The following is a 15,119-nucleotide window of genomic DNA, read 5'->3' on the forward strand; positions in this document are numbered from 1 at the left end:
GAGTTAATACATGCAATGCAGTTAGAGCCTGGCACACAGTGCTAAATTCATGTTACTTCTTATTCATCTGCAACAGGGATCAAAACGTAGACTGCCTTCAGGGGCCAGCAGGTGGAGGAAGTGAGCGAAGCAGGTGAATCAGGGACAAGACAGGTGGTAAGGCCTGTACCACACACAGAAGGGGCTGCCTGTGGTCAAAGCCATGTGAATGTGGTCATCCGAGATGACGGCCCAGTGTTACCAGATTTTTCAGTGCTGACCCCTGGGGTTCCAGAGGATTTCTCAGGAGGCCTTAATGTTGGGGGTGTTTCTGTGTGTCTCTGTGTTTACTTACTATTTTTTCCCACCGGTTTGTGAGCGCATGTGATTTCGTAATGGAAGGCCTTTCTTTTTTTTCCTAGAACTTCACTATCCCATAGCGAGGCATTTGTTCTCAAGAGCAGTTGGGAATAGGACAGTCACCAAACTCAAAAACCAACCAACAAACCAATCCACCTCAGCCCATGAAAGTGAGGCCACAGGCTTCACCTCTTGCCCTTGAACCAGATGGGGGAGGTGATTAGAAATGCCTGTTCGTGCTGGGCCTGTCCGCGTGGGGCCTGCGGATCAGGAGAGGCATATTATAGGGAGGAAATGGAGCCCAGAAGGGCATGTAGCCTGCCTACAGGCACGTTGCTAAACGGCAAAGCCGGAAGGAAAGCCCTGGTCTGCCAGGCTCTCTGTTCGGGGTCTTTTTGTTATATTGCAACTACCTCCTTTCCCAAGGAGGCCTGAGTGAGGGGCTAAGAAGCTCCATTTTTGCAAGAGCTGGGGTTGCCCTGGCAGTAGAAGAGGTGGTGGGCAAGGAGACAGGGCCCTGGGTTAACACAGGAGGCAGTCAGAGACCCCCCCCCTCCGCCCTGGGGCCTTCTGCCCTGGCCAAGGCCAAGGAGGAAGGAGCCAGAACCAGGTGGGAAGCAGCCTGGTACTTCGGGTCCACATTCCTCAGGTTGTCGTACCCAGGAGGGCCCCGCCGCGTGGAAAGGACCACAGGCAGCTGTGTTGATGCTGTTGGGAGAGGGGTCATGACCTGGGGGGTTTGTTTGAAAACCTGTATAAACATCTTCTATCAGAGGGAGAGTTTATGCGTATGCGCCTTAGTCAAACAAGTTGTTGGAGATGATGTATTGTGAATGGGTTTGTTAAGTCTGAGCTGGGGCCATAAACTCTCCTCGAGCCCCAGAGGGTGCTGGGGAGGAGGCCGGCCCCCCAACCAGAGGACCTCCGTTTGTGTCTCCCCATCCCGGCCTTGCCTCCACGGAAAGAAGCGGTCTCTTCCCAGAGGCCGGGTCGGTCCCTCCCGGAGCCAGGAGCTCTATCTTGGCCGCTCACGGGGGCCTGGCCGCCACACTCATGCCACCCCCAACTCCTACCTTCGCTTCTTTGGAGCTGAAGGACAAGATGGCCTTCCCTCGCTTGTCCTGGAACCGGAGCCGGCACCCCCATCTGCACTGGTGCCCGGAAAGGGGGTGTGGAGAGGGTGTCCGGGCGGCCCTCCCACGGCTCCCCTGTTGCACTAAATGGCTGTCCATCTTTCGGTGGCTTGGACTGGAGTCCTGGGGCCGTCCTGTCCCGTCAGCACCTGTCACACCCCACCCCAGTGTGCCGGCACATCCGGCCCCTGACGACTTCCCTGACTTCCACGATACCACCTCCTGCAGGCACGGTCACCGGTCTGGTCCCTGCTTCTGTCCTTGTCCCCGGCAGGCTGTGAAGCCAGCCCCACAGCCATGAAGTAGGCCGTGTGCTCCTTGGCTCAGAAACCCCTCCCCGGCGTGAAAGCCAGAGTCCTTCAAGGACCAGCAAAGCCCCACAGAAGCTGTCCCCGTCCACCATCCCGCACCTGCCTCCCCCACCACCCGGGCCTCCTTGCCTTCGATCCAATGCCGCCTTCTCAAGGAGGCCGCCCCAACTGCCCTCTTTAATACTGCGACGTACCCACTGTCAGCCTCACACCCTGCCCTGTTCTTCTTTCTCCCGAACACCTAGCACCTTCCACAGCCATGCTAGATTCGTTATTATGTCGACCTTCTTTGTTTGCCTCTCCCTGCTGGAAAGCCAGGTCCACGAGGGCAGGGCTCACTCGCCGATGCGTCCCCATGACCTAAAGTGGTGTTTGGGATAGAGTACATGCTCGATAATTACCGCATGGATGAATGGTTGGATGGATGGATGGATGGAGGGAGGGAGAAACAAAAGCCAGGAGCCACTTCTGTCCACAGGGATGTTAGGCACCAGGGGAGGGGGCCGAGCAGGGCCAAGTGCGTGGGTCTGGCATCGTGGTACCCATCTGGGGGGGGGGGGGCGGTCAGTGCCTAGGTGCCCTCTGCTAAGACATCAGGCATAAAATGATCACCACCCCTGGGTGCCCTGTGGTTATGCTGAGCCCATTTATACAAAGGAGAGGGTGACAGCGGGCTCCAGGAAGGAGGGTCACCCAGCAGGCCCCAGTGTCTCTGGACAGTTTATTTTACATGGGATGAATGTAAGCATCTTGAGTGTATACACAGAGCCAAAGGGGGGGGGGGAGGGGAAGAAAGAGAGAGAGAGAGCATTTAACTTCCTGAAAACGCTTTATAATAATGCAGAACAATTATATATAGCAAACGCCTTCAAAATTTAAACCCTTTAAACATTAGTTCTTTAGCATCAATACACACAAATGCTATTACGGGGGACGGGGCGGGGGGCAGCCGGGGGACCGGAGGAAAGGGCGAGTTACAGCCTCCATAGGGATCAGAGTTTCAACAGTGTTACTTATAAATTATGGTACATCGATGTTATTTACTGATCTAGGCAGCCAGAGGAAGGAAGGATATACAATGTGGGGTAAACACATTCATACCAGGATGAGCAATGCTGGCAGGAGACGCAGCTTTTTAACATTAAAAATGTATAAAGTATTTAGCAAAAGTTACAGAAAACAGACCAAATAAGCAAGTTTATTTTGTTAGAAAATTCCACTGTCACGGGCTTTGCTGATGTGCTCGTCTGTGAAAGGGCTGCCCCCGCCCCCGGCCCCCATCTCCTCTTCCGAAGGGAAGGGAAGGGAAGGGAAGGGAAGGGAAGGGAAAGGAAGGGAAGGGAAGTGATGCCAATTTGGGACCCCCTGTCACCAAGGACGGCTGGTGTCCCTTTATATGTCTGTTCCTGGGTCCACGTGGCTGCTAAGAGCCAGTCTGCTGAGTGCAATGCCAGAAAGGGCCCGTCTCCGCTTGACAGGGGAGTGCAGAGGTCTCGGGAGGGAATGTGACTTCACTTTGGGTTACAGGACGAATGAGGCAGCAAAGTGGGGCCAGTCCAGTGCTCTTGCCCTGACGCCATATGCTTTCCTTCTCTGTCCCCACGTCACACCGTCCCCATTACGGCACCTGCGAGCCCAGACCTTTTGCATTCCACCACTGCAATCCTACTAGAAACGTCTCTCAAACACCAAGGGTCAATGTCCCCGGAACGGCACACAGAGAGATCCGAAGGCCACCGCCACCCGTCTCCGTCAGAGGACCCTCCCAACAGAAAGGCTCCAGGCAGGGCCACGCGCCAGCATCTAAAGGGTCAAGGAAAACGAACCGTCGGTTGTCGTCACCCGTCTTATTCCCACCCAAGCCTGTTGCAACAGGATTGGGTCCTTCACCGTCCACAAAAAAAAATTCTCCCGCGGGGGTGGGGGGGGATGTTGGGAGTCCTTCCTGGCACATCTCGACCCAGAGGCGCCCACGAAGCATGGGACCCTGCAGACTTGGGCTCCACGGCCAACACCTTCACCTGGCCTGGACCCAGGAATGTCTTCTGTTTGCTGGGGGGGGGGGGGGGGGGGGGGGGGGGGGGTGTGCCTGGTTGCCTTCAAGGGCTCACCTTCCACTGAGCAGGACCTAAGCAAGACACGGTTGGTGGAGTCATTACCTCGGGGGTCACGCCCATAGCCTGCCCGGCGTTAGTGGGGTTTGGTCCTATCTCCGTCACCACTGGCCACCACCCAGTGGGCCGCAGGCACACGCCTGGCTCGATGTGACCGCCAGCTGAACGAGGCTCCAGCAGTGACAGGAACCTCACGGGAAGAGACGCGTTCTTCACGCCCGAAGACCTCAGCACACGCGATCAAAGATGGGCGGACGAGACCCAAAAGGTAATGACTTCTGCTTCCTTCAGGGGCCCGGGAGGAACTGCCTCATTCTCACCAGCTCAGGAAACTCTTTAATCTTAGCTCTGCTTTGCGTCTACACAGAGAAGTGCCAGGGTACCCCTCTCGGGCAGGTTCCAGACCCCAGCGTGCACGACGGCGCCCGTGGGGCCCGGGCCAGGCACGACCGGGTGTCAGGTGAGGGACTGGAGACAAGAAGGGGACAGCGTTCGAAGTAGCTGGAGGAGCCTGGGGAGACCAGAACGGACACCTGCAGCCCAAGGAAGCGACAAAGATCCAGGGGAAGGCCGCTGACGAGCCAGCCCCGAGTTCTCACCCCCCGCTTTGTCCGTTCGCTTTCCACACCCCCTAATGCTCAGTGCCTGCCCGGGGCCACGGCGGGGGGTTGAAGCCAGGGTCCCCGGGAGTGCATGGATTTGCCAGCCGACAGTGCGACACAAGTGGGAGGCCCCCTTCCCCCCTCTTCCCTGGCCCCTTTCTGCACAAAAGCCTCAAATGGACCACAAAGAACCACTGTGGGCACAGCTGGCATCTGGAGAAGGAGCCTCGGGAGACACAGGAAGCAGCCGTGCAAACAAGCCGGAGACCCCGGGCCGGGAACCACTCACGGGCGCGAACAACTCGCTTCAAAAAGCGGGGAAGCGGCCGTGGGTCACCCACCCGTGCAACGGAGCGCTACTCTGCGAGACAAGGGGACACGCTGGTGACACACGCACGTGGGTGACCCAAAGCATTAAGCCGAGAGGAAGAAGGCGCGAGGGCCCCATCGGCAACTCCGTTTCCCCGACATTCTAGACAAGGCAAACACCATAGCATCAGAAAACCCATCAGCGGGAGTGGAGGGAAGGGGGACAGGAGTGGATCGACCGTAAGGGAGCCGCAGGGAATTTTCAGGAGTGATGGAAATATTATGTTGATTTTGGTGGTGCATTTGTCAAAACTCACGGGCCGGGGGGACTCTCACTGCACATCAATGAGCCCCGATACCGTTACGTCAAATACCTCTCGATAAACCTGAAGAAAAGAAAAGGCAGTAGGGTTGGGGGGGGGGGGGGAATATGCAGATCTGTACCTCACTTCGCATCTTTAAAGTGCTTTCTCTGTCTACATGACCACCAGCACAGGATCCTGTTTAAGATCTCCCTGTCAAGGCCACGCATGGCTGGAAGCGAAATCACTTAAAACGAGCCAAAGTCTTTGCCGTCCTTTGAAGTTTATGGCTTGTGTTTCCAAGAAGGGAGTTTGGCTCAGCCCGAGATGTTCATGCACCCATCCGCTCATCCAGTAATCGATTGGTTCTCACAAAGGGATTAGAAAGCCCTGGTTTGTGCACATGCACAGCGTTCCCGTCTGCTTCAGTCGCTAACCAGCCCCGATGAGGGGGGGGCCTCCTACTGTAGAAATGCTCCTGGCTCGACAGGAGGGGGGTGGAGGGTAGAAAGGAGACCCAAGGTGGTCTTGATCGCAGCTACCCTATGGCTCTGCTGGCCGGTGTTTTGCAATAGTGATTGAAGGCGACAGGAAAAAAAAAAAAAAAAAAAGGAAGGAACAAGAGATTTCTCCCAGACACTGTCGTGGAAACCGACTTACTCTGCACACCATTTGTCTTACATTTCTTTTCTCAACGATCTGGCTTTCACTGACCAAATGAGGTGCGTCCATGTTTCCCGGGGGGCAGGGAGAAGGACCCACCTGTTCCGAGAAAGAGAACAACGGAGGTGCTCAGGAACATTCCAGACACACTCCCGAATACGCCCGGCCACACCCTCTTCTAACCCGAACGCAAGAACAAGAGAGAACAGCAACGACGAGACAGAACGCTACTCCCAAAGCTCGCTTTGGGACATTCTAGACTTCACCCTAAGCTCAGTTCCCCCCCCAGGGCAGGAGCCCCGTGAACAGACCGCGCTCTTCAATCACTGGGCTCGCTGGCTGGCCTTGGGCTTCGTTATTCCTCTTTGTGAAGAGAGGAGAGTTATTTACAAGAAACAAGAGAGATCTCTGAGATCCCAGTCGGATACGGGCTGCAAGCTCTGGTGACCAGGTGATTACACTCTTGTGACTGTCCACCTGTCCACCTGCCATCCAATGGTGGACCCCACACTGGCGGTGGTTTGTGTTCTCATTACAGGCTCCAGGTGGGTCGAATGTGGGACAGATGCAATGTTCTCACTGTCCAGAAAGACCTCTCAAGAGCCCCTTGTCTGCGTGGAGAACAGAGGGGATGGGGAGAGAGTGCCGGTCTCACATGCGGCTACGTTTCCAGCACCCCTCCTGGCTCATGCCCAGTATCGCTCCATAAGTGAACGAGTGAGCGAGTGAATGAATGAACGCGGATCTACCAGCATTAACAGGATCTCAGGAAACCTCAATGCTGCAGAGAGTACTTCGGTGTGAATGCCAAGGTCACCGAATTGCAAGAGCCCCGGTGAAAAAAGTCTAAGTCTACACAAACGAAGAGATCCCATGCCCGGTCTTGTCCCCAGATCTCAGCGCACTGCCCAGCCTTCTCTAAATTCCCAACGAACGGAGGAGGAGAGAACAACGAAAAGCAAAGAAAAGAAGTGTGTACTAACGTGGGGGAGGGGGGGGCGGGAAGAATGATTCCGGAAAATAGACCGGCCCACACGGGGCCCAATCCAGGCTCCCCTGGAAAAGGCAAGAGAGCTCCCCCTGTCCCAGGGAGCAAAGGAAGACTCAAGAATCCTCACACGGGAAGGAGAAAACAAAATCAACGAGCCGTATCGCACTCAAAATATCTGTGTTAGTAACAAGGCTACTTACTGGCTTCGAACATTTGAAAATCACCCACAAATTAGTTTACTAAGCCACAAAGCGATGACTGCTAGCACCCATTTTGAATAGAGAAACCCAGAAATAACATCCTAAAATTGGTCGCTGGTGTCATGGGCACCAACCCCAGATCTGGAAGCTGTGGTCCTCCGTGGCAGGGACACACCCATTCTCACACTCTCGTGCTGGGGAAGGCTTTCACGCTGGCCTTTCTGGGTCGGGGACAGTTCAAGAAGAAAAGCGACAACGTCTGGCTTGCTCTAGAATACTCAGCATCTTTCTACTAGAAGCTATGAGGCGGTAATTCTGAATCAGTGAAAGAGGGGCCGAAAGACTCGAAGTCATCAACTCCCGGCACGTGAGACCCAGGGACCAGCGAGTTGTGCTCTTAGAATCGTGACCTTGTGTGTGTTGGGGGGTGGGGGGGGCGGGGTACGGACCCTGCACGTCCAAAGTAATCGAAGGGAAAAACGAACTAAGAAAGATGGGCTCTCAGGGCACGGGTTCTGGGCTAGACTCTGCCCCCTGCTGGCCGTGTGACCACGCCCACCTTCAGGGGGCACTTCTACGGGTCCCCTGGAGCCAATTCTCAGGGTTAGATGCTGCACAAGGTTGTTTGCCGTGTTTCTATAAAGGGAGAGACTGATGAACGAGGACCCAATGGGACGGGCTGAAAGCTTCCCAAGTCACGCACCAACCCGGCTTTCCCAGGAATTCGGTGGGGGGGGTGGCAAAAGGGGAAGGGGGCACCAGCACCAAGCAGGGCTCTGGAACGTGCAGAAGCGGAGGTCAAGGTGACAGGACACTGCCTGGAAGCCAGGACCGTCTGCCATGTCCGCACGGTGTCCACGAGGGAGCGAAAGCCTCATGGGGGTTGGCGGGGGGGGGGGGGGGGGGGTTGGAGAGTCACCCCCCCACCCCCCACGCACAAGCAGGGGGAGCCCTCTGGGGGTGGCAAAGACCCATCCCAACCCATCTCCCACAGGGGACCGACCCAGCCCCAGTAAGAGCCCGGGAGGGGGTGGGGGCGGGAGCTTCCTTGAGGAAACAGCCGAGGGCTGGGTTGGAGGAAGGTTTCCAGCCCAGAGACCTGACAGGAGATGCCTGACCGAATATAAAAACACGACTCAACACTCTGACTTGGGGCCGATGTGCTGAATGAGGTAGTTCCGTCCTGACCTCTCCAGGCAGGGTCAGTCTGGGTAGAGAGGAACCAGGCCTTATTCCCAAGACCCCAGACGATGAAAAGTGGCAAAGGAAGAGCCAGGATGTGGGTTTCCAGAATGCAACGGGGGGACAAAAAAAACTAAGAGGGCGGGCCGCAAGAGGTTCTGGGTGCGGGCTGTTGAGCTGAACGGTGCCTTCTATCCACGATTCCGACCCTCGTCCTGGGTTGGAGACAGGGACCTTTCTCCCATGACCCTCCAAAGCCCGCCACACAGCTGGAGGCAGGGCCTTGGGGCTTCCGGGGACACAAGCGTGCGACGCAGCCAGCTCTGGGTGGGGATGTGACCCCTACAGGGTGCAGCAGGGACCATAAAGTTCCAGCCTCAGTCTGTTCTCGGAGCAGCAAGCACAGGACAGGAATCGGGGGGCTTCAGCCTCGGAGACAAGGGCAGGGCTGTGGATCGGTCTTCTTGGCCTGGGGACACGGGCAGCTCCCGGCAGGGCCGCCTTTCTGGAATCACCAGCTCAGCAGACCCGGACAGTGGGCGGGAGGACAGCTGCACTCAGCAGCGGCCCCCTGGCCACCTGCTCTCCATGGGACCCCCCGGCCCCTCTCCTTGGCAGGACCCCCGGGGCCGTGCATGCCCGTCTAAATCTCCATGTCCACGGGGCGGATGTTGCCTGTCTTGTGCTCTCTGACCCACAGCTCCCTGTCTTTGGCTGGGTCCACTTTCCGAAGCAGTTGGTCCACAGGCTCGACTGTCTGTAAGGGACAGAGAAAGGGACGTGGTCAGAGGTGGCGGCTGGGGACAGCACCATTGGGCCACGCTGCTTATGCCTTCTGGCCTTCGGAGTAGCCTTTCTAGAAGGTCGTGGGGGCCCCAAGGGAGGCCTTGGGGAGGGACGGCTGTACGCAGGGTTGCAAGAGCAGGGAGCCCCAGGCTCCTGTCCCCCTTCTGCCCTCCAGCCCACAGGCCTGCGTGACCAGGCAGGGTGGCCCATGGCCACCAGTCCGGGAACTCCTCCATCTGTCCCCACCTTAACTATCCAAGAACATGGCAGATAGAACTTCAGCTTTAGAGATTTTGAACAACACTTCTGGGTTATTTATTATTTTGGGGGTGAGCAGGCAGGTGGTAAGAAATTTGCCAGGGGAGGGGGTGCCTGGGTGGCTCAGTCGGTTAAGTGCCTGAGTCTTGACTTCAGCTCAGGTCATGATCTCATGGTTGGTGGGTTCAAGCCCCGTGTTGGGCTCTGTGCAGACAGCATGGAGCCTGGTTGGGATTCTCTCTCTCGGACTCTCTTTCTCTCAAAATAAATAAATAAACTCAGGGTGCCTGGGGGGGCTCAGTCGGTTAAGCGTCCGACTTCAGCTCAGGTCGTGATCTCATGGTTTGTGGGTTTGAGCCCCGCGTCGGGCTCTGTGCTGATGGCTCAGAGCCTGCAGCCTGAGATTCTGTGTTTCCCTCTCTCTCTGCCCTCCCCCTGCTTGTGCTCTGTCTGTCTCAAAAATAAATAAACATTTAAAAAATAAATAAATGAATAAGCAAACAAAAAAAGACATTTGCCAGGGGAGGCGATAAGGCCTTCAGTACTTCAATGGTCATGACCTTCTCTCTCCTCAAGGGAACAGCTCACGTGTGTCTCCAGCTCACGTGCTTGGGATGGAGCCACACGGACGTGCAGAACAGACCGTGAGCCCCTCCCAAGAGGTGGCTCGTGGGTTCCAGCACCTGCCACGGACCACCTTCACCAGCCCAGCGCAGGGTGGCTCTCCTCTCGCCCCGCCCCGTGGGTCCTACCGGCCCCGGGCAGGGAACTCACGCTTTGGTTGAACATGTCTGTCTCGTGCCGCAGCTGTGTATACTGGCATAGATGTTGTCGAATCATCTCTACCCTCTCCGCCTCCAGCCGCTCTAGCTCCTGCCGAGGAGGAGACCACACAGCCCTGAGCGTGCGCCCTCACCTCGGGGGACCTTCCCACCATGCAGGTCCCAGCCCGCCCTGTATGCAAGACACGCGACTTAACTGTCCTCAATGATTTTAACACACAAGCATCGCTTGCCCTAAGCGCGCGGCATTATGGGGGAGCAGCGGGGTTCGAAGCAGGGTCTGTCGGGCTCGGACTCCTGATTCTGCACCAGTGCATACCCAGCCCTAGTTCCCCGACGAGGTGGACAAATAGGTCACGTGTGGAGGTTCTGTGCCTCTGACTCTTGGGACTCTGTCCCTGGGCCTCTGCGGAACAGCCTCCCCTCCTCTGTCCATTCCGGGTGCTGAGGTGCAGACCAGAGACCAGGTCAGGGGAAGTGGGGAGCGGGGGGGGGATGGCCATTGGGAAACGGAAGAGAAAGGGTTTGTCCTCTGGCTTCTAGAGGGTTCCGCACCTTGGGAATTTAGGGGATCAGACTGCTGTTCTGGGCACAACTAGGTCACTGCCTAAGTGATTAACAGGGAAGGAGGGTAAGTCAGGGGGGCTTAATTAGGGGATTAACCAGGAGGAAAACTGGGTCACTGTCCCTGGGGGAGGCCTCTAATCTGCTCTGGGGGCTGACACGTGGGGAAGGCAGAGAGTTCTTCTGTCCTGTGCTGGATGGATGAGGACAGCTTTGGGCGGTGGAGACAATAATGCCTGGCCCAAGACCTCCCTTCTCGTCCAACCCGATGGCCCAAGTGCCAACCACGCTTCACTGTCCAATCCAACGGGTGCCGGGGAGGAGATGCTCTCCCTTCACAAGAAATATTCAGGAAGGCAAAAGAAAAGGGGTCTGATGCCTATTCCCTGTGCCCTTTGGGCAGGGACCTCCCCTCCCATTCTCCCTAAGTACCTACTACCTCCCATCCCACTCCCTACGTGCTTCTTATCCTTCTGGGGGTGGGAAGGGTCATGTGTCCTACAACCTGGCTATTTGTCCTAAAGGCACCACTGTACATTTGGCTGAGGGCATCCTTGGATGACCCTGACCCTTCAGAGGACAGCCAAGGAGGACACAGTAAGACTCAACCCTCTCCTGTGTCCACACAGCTAGGAAGTGCCCAAGCAGGATCTGAATCCACACAGATTGGCTCAAGGTCGAGGTCTTGACCTTGGCGGTAGAGCAGATCTAATGGCCACCTCGACGGCCACCTCCACTCCATCATCCTCACAGACGCCAGCACCCCCCCCACTCCCCCCCCCACCCCCAGGACTTCCTGAGCACGGGTCCCTGTGCCGACACGCTTACACATCTCTGCTCACTCACCAGTGTGGTGGTCACCATCTCTTCAAACCACTTGGACTGGGCCTGGTTGTAGAGATCCACGCAGCGCATGAGGTCATCTCCTGGAAGAGACCATCAGCCACCATCACACTCTGTCTTGTCCTCACCATGGCTGCCCTCTCGTGTCCCTGGGTCGTGGAAGCCACTGGAAAGCGGACAGATGGAAAGCAGAGCAAAGGAAAGGGGCCACCCAGCATCACGAGAGAACAGCTTCGGAGTGCCCATCGGAACTTGACCCCAGATAACCAAGAACTCAGGATGAGGGTTTCCTTAGCGTGTGTACGTGCGAACGTGTGCGGTGCTCCCAGGGCACCCCCAATCCTACCATGAGCCCAAGGAAAGCTTCCCTCTCTAAAGATCCCAGTTTCACTTGACATTGGAGGGTCCTTCTTGGTTTTAAAACATGTCACGGCAACCTGGAAGCAGCCAAGAGTTCAAAAGGAAGTCTGCAAATTGTGTGTGTGTGTGTGTGTGTGTGTGTGTGTGTGTATGCGCGCGCGCACCCCAGAATATAATTCTGAAACACAAAATAACGTGTCTGATGGTTTGTGGCTCGTTCATGTGCAGCGAGGGTACAAAAACATGCACTGGCAGCTATATATCAATCCCAGGACAGGGGTGACAAAGAGAGGGAAACAGGGTAGGTGGGAGGGAATGAGCTCTTCCCATGGCATTTTATTTCATAAAAGAGAGACGGGAAACCAATATAACTACTCAATCTCGATGGCTGGCATGTTACTACCTTCTGTAACGGCAGGTACATTTGAAGCCTTTCGTTAACCAGAAAGAAAACACGCTTTATGTAAAAACAATCGCAAACATTACTAAGTACACAGGCACCAAGAACCTCATCACCCGAAACACAGTTCCTGGACCTGTAGCATCAACGTGCACGGAGAACTTGCTAGAAATGCAGGTCTCCGGGCACAGAGGAGGCCTGCCGAACAGGAAACTGCATTTTCAGAAGAGCCTCGGGTGAGCGGCGTGCACCTCGCAGCCGGGGTACCACCAGAGCACGAGTCTCCGTCTCAGTGTGGTTTTCTGATCATCGCAGGGTGCCAGAGACGGGAAGGCATCGTGGTCTTTGTTCGCGGCGGGAAAACCTCATGAGCCAACCCGAAGCTCGCTCTTTAGGTCTAGTGTGGTAATTCCAGCAAATTCAAAGTTACTTAATAATATCCCCTAGGGGCGCCTGGGTGGCGCAGTCGGTTAAGCGTCCGACTTCAGCCAGGTCACGATCTCGCGGTCCGTGAGTTCGAGCCCCGCGTCGGGCTCTGGGCTGACGGCTCGGAGCCTGGAGCCTGTTTCCGATTCTGTGTCTCCCTCTCTCTCTGCCCCTCCCCCGTTCATGCTCTGTCTCTCTCGGTCCCAAAAATAAAAAACGTTGAAAAAAAAAATTAAAAAAAAAAAATAATATCCCCTGGCTCACGGGTATTCTGAAATGGAGGTGAAAGAAATCAGGGAGACTCGTGTCCACGTGACCCAGGGCCCAGCTCAGTAACCCCTCTACCAAACTATACCTAGCCAGCTGGGAGACAGGGCTGAGTAACAGAACCCAGTCAAGGGCTGTGTTCATTTTGCTTTTGATCTATGGCCAGCGAATGGGTCCCCGATCCCAAGACGGAATGACCAGGAGAGAAGGAAGTGTATGCTTCACTGCAAACACATTCCCACCAGCCCCCGCCCGCCGCCTGGCCGAGGGGGGTCGGCATATCACCCTACGAACGTACAATGATAAAACTCCCAAAGCCCTCTCTGTCGATCCCGATTTCGAGAACATGCTTCGGAAAACTTCTCCGACACCAGGAAATAGGGCAGCTGAAGGAGACTGTGTCTTCTCTCCAAGTAGCCCAAGGGTACCCTTCTGAACAACCAAGGGTACCCTTCTGAACGAGCTGAGTGGGAAAATATGGATTCTGGAACCAGGGTATCCGGGCTGTCTTACCGGCATCCCTGTGCAGGAGCTGTGGCAACTTGGACAAATCAACGAACCTGCTTAAGCCTCAGTGTCCTCATCTATGCGAACATCTATAAAACAACAGTACCTTCACAGGGTCATGTGGACAGTTAAGTCACCCGATACCTGTCTGGTGTTTGGAACGGACACAGGCAGAGTTGGCGCAACAGTAACGCGAGCTAAGGGGGTGACGGTGACAAATGAGGTCAAGCCCCCTGAGGACCCAGAGGTGCTCCCTTCCAGCAGCCTCGGAAAGGATGAGGGAGGGAAGGAAAAGAAAGGAGAGAAGAAAAGGAGGCATCTTCTGGGTAACATGCTGTCCAGAGCAACGGAGACAAGGAGTCTTTGGAAGAAAAGAAGGTGAGATTCTGGGGAACAGGGCTCCATGACTGTGATCCTGGGGAATGTTTGTCACCTGCCATCTGCTTTCTCGCCTGTGAAGGGCATAGAAATACCTCCCTGCAGGAATGGGGGGGTTCAATGCGGAGGCTATGACACACAGGGCCAGGCACCTCGCACATAGAAAAGGTTTCAGAAAGGTAGACTTTTTCACAATCAGATCCAAGGACAAGGACAAGTCACTTCCATCACAAAATAATTCCAAACTTTAGGGATAAGAGACGTATTGTCTGATGGCAATGCACCCAATGGAGACACAGCAAAACCAGAGAGCCAAGGTAACCGAGCCCCCGGCCTGTGAAAATGCAACATTTTCTAAATTTGGCTTAAATTTAGTAGAAGTAGCAAATCGCAAGATTCATCTAGAACACAAGAGAAAGGAAAACACGAGAAATCAGGACTTGAGGAACGTGGTAAGGAGCAGTAGTGTGAGGAAAAATAAACGCCCACCGGGGCAAATATTTACGTATTTATTTTTTAAACCTGGGGTCAAAGGCAAAAAAAGTGATTAAAAAAATATGCAGAAAGGAAAGGTCTAAGTCAGTCACAAAACCCAGAATTTACAAGGGAAAAGGGACCGCTGTACAAAGAAACTCAACAAAACAAGCCAGAGAGAGAAGAAAAGAAAGAAACACAAAGACCAAAATTAAATGATCGAGGGCAACCCCGGAAAAATATTTCCAATTCAAACCACAGAAGGTTAATTTTCCTGACACAGAAACGTAATCCTCGTCAACCAATCTGTCAGAAAAAGACCAGCTACGTCGACAAGAAACTGGGGACAGGACAGGAGTTCATCAGTTCACAAGAAAAAGTCACACGTGACCTCTACAAGTCTGTCTTTAAAATGCTCAAACTCACTCAAAAAGAAATGTAAACTTGAGTTACCCACACAATATGGATGCTCACTAGACAGCTATGGTGTCGAAGTCGGATCGCACACAGCGCTGACCGGAGTTTAGGGAACGGACATCCCTACTTTCGGTAACACGCACACCTCTCTGGAAAGCCATTTGGAAATGCCCACCCAAACCCACACAACGCTTTGACCCAGAAAATCCACACCTGTGTTCTCTCTATCCGAGGACTGAGTCTCACATACACACAGATGCCGGGACACTAACAACCATCACGGCCGCTGACGAATCTGAAAGTCCTGCAAACGTCAACCAGGTGAACTCATGAAATAAATTCGGGGCCAATCACACACTTGGACACTATTCAACCATTTAAGAAGTTCGATGTACAGGGGACGCCCGGGTGGCTCAGTCAGTTAAGCATCCGACTTCGGCTCAGGTCACGATCTCATGGTTTGTGAGTTCGAGCCCCATGTTGGGCTCCGTGCTGACAGCTCGGAGCCTGG

The 15,119-nt window shown here is 55.0% G+C and overlaps 1 protein-coding gene across 6 annotated transcripts in view; it reads right to left on the reverse strand.

The window, feature by feature from the left end:
* Window positions 1-3,855: 3,855 nt before the first annotated feature.
* GAS7 (growth arrest specific 7) overlaps window positions 3,856-15,119 on the reverse strand; it is a 214,082-nt gene continuing 202,818 nt past the window's right edge. For 5 of the 6 annotated variants that reach the window (XM_042915459.1, XM_042915464.1, XM_042915465.1 and 2 more), the window contains exons 12-14: window positions 11,383-11,462; window positions 9,965-10,063; window positions 3,856-8,903 (exon numbers count right to left, since the gene is read on the reverse strand). In XM_042915459.1, coding sequence (XP_042771393.1) covers window positions 8,790-8,903; window positions 9,965-10,063; window positions 11,383-11,462 — 293 coding nt within the window. In that variant the 3' untranslated portion in view covers window positions 3,856-8,789. The remainder of the gene's footprint in view (window positions 8,904-9,964; window positions 10,064-11,382; window positions 11,463-15,119) is intronic. The other variant, XM_042915461.1, reaches the window with a different exon arrangement.

Source organism: Panthera leo, chromosome E1 (assembly GCF_018350215.1).
Source record: "Panthera leo isolate Ple1 chromosome E1, P.leo_Ple1_pat1.1, whole genome shotgun sequence".
Classification (NCBI taxonomy): Eukaryota; Metazoa; Chordata; class Mammalia; order Carnivora; family Felidae; genus Panthera; species Panthera leo.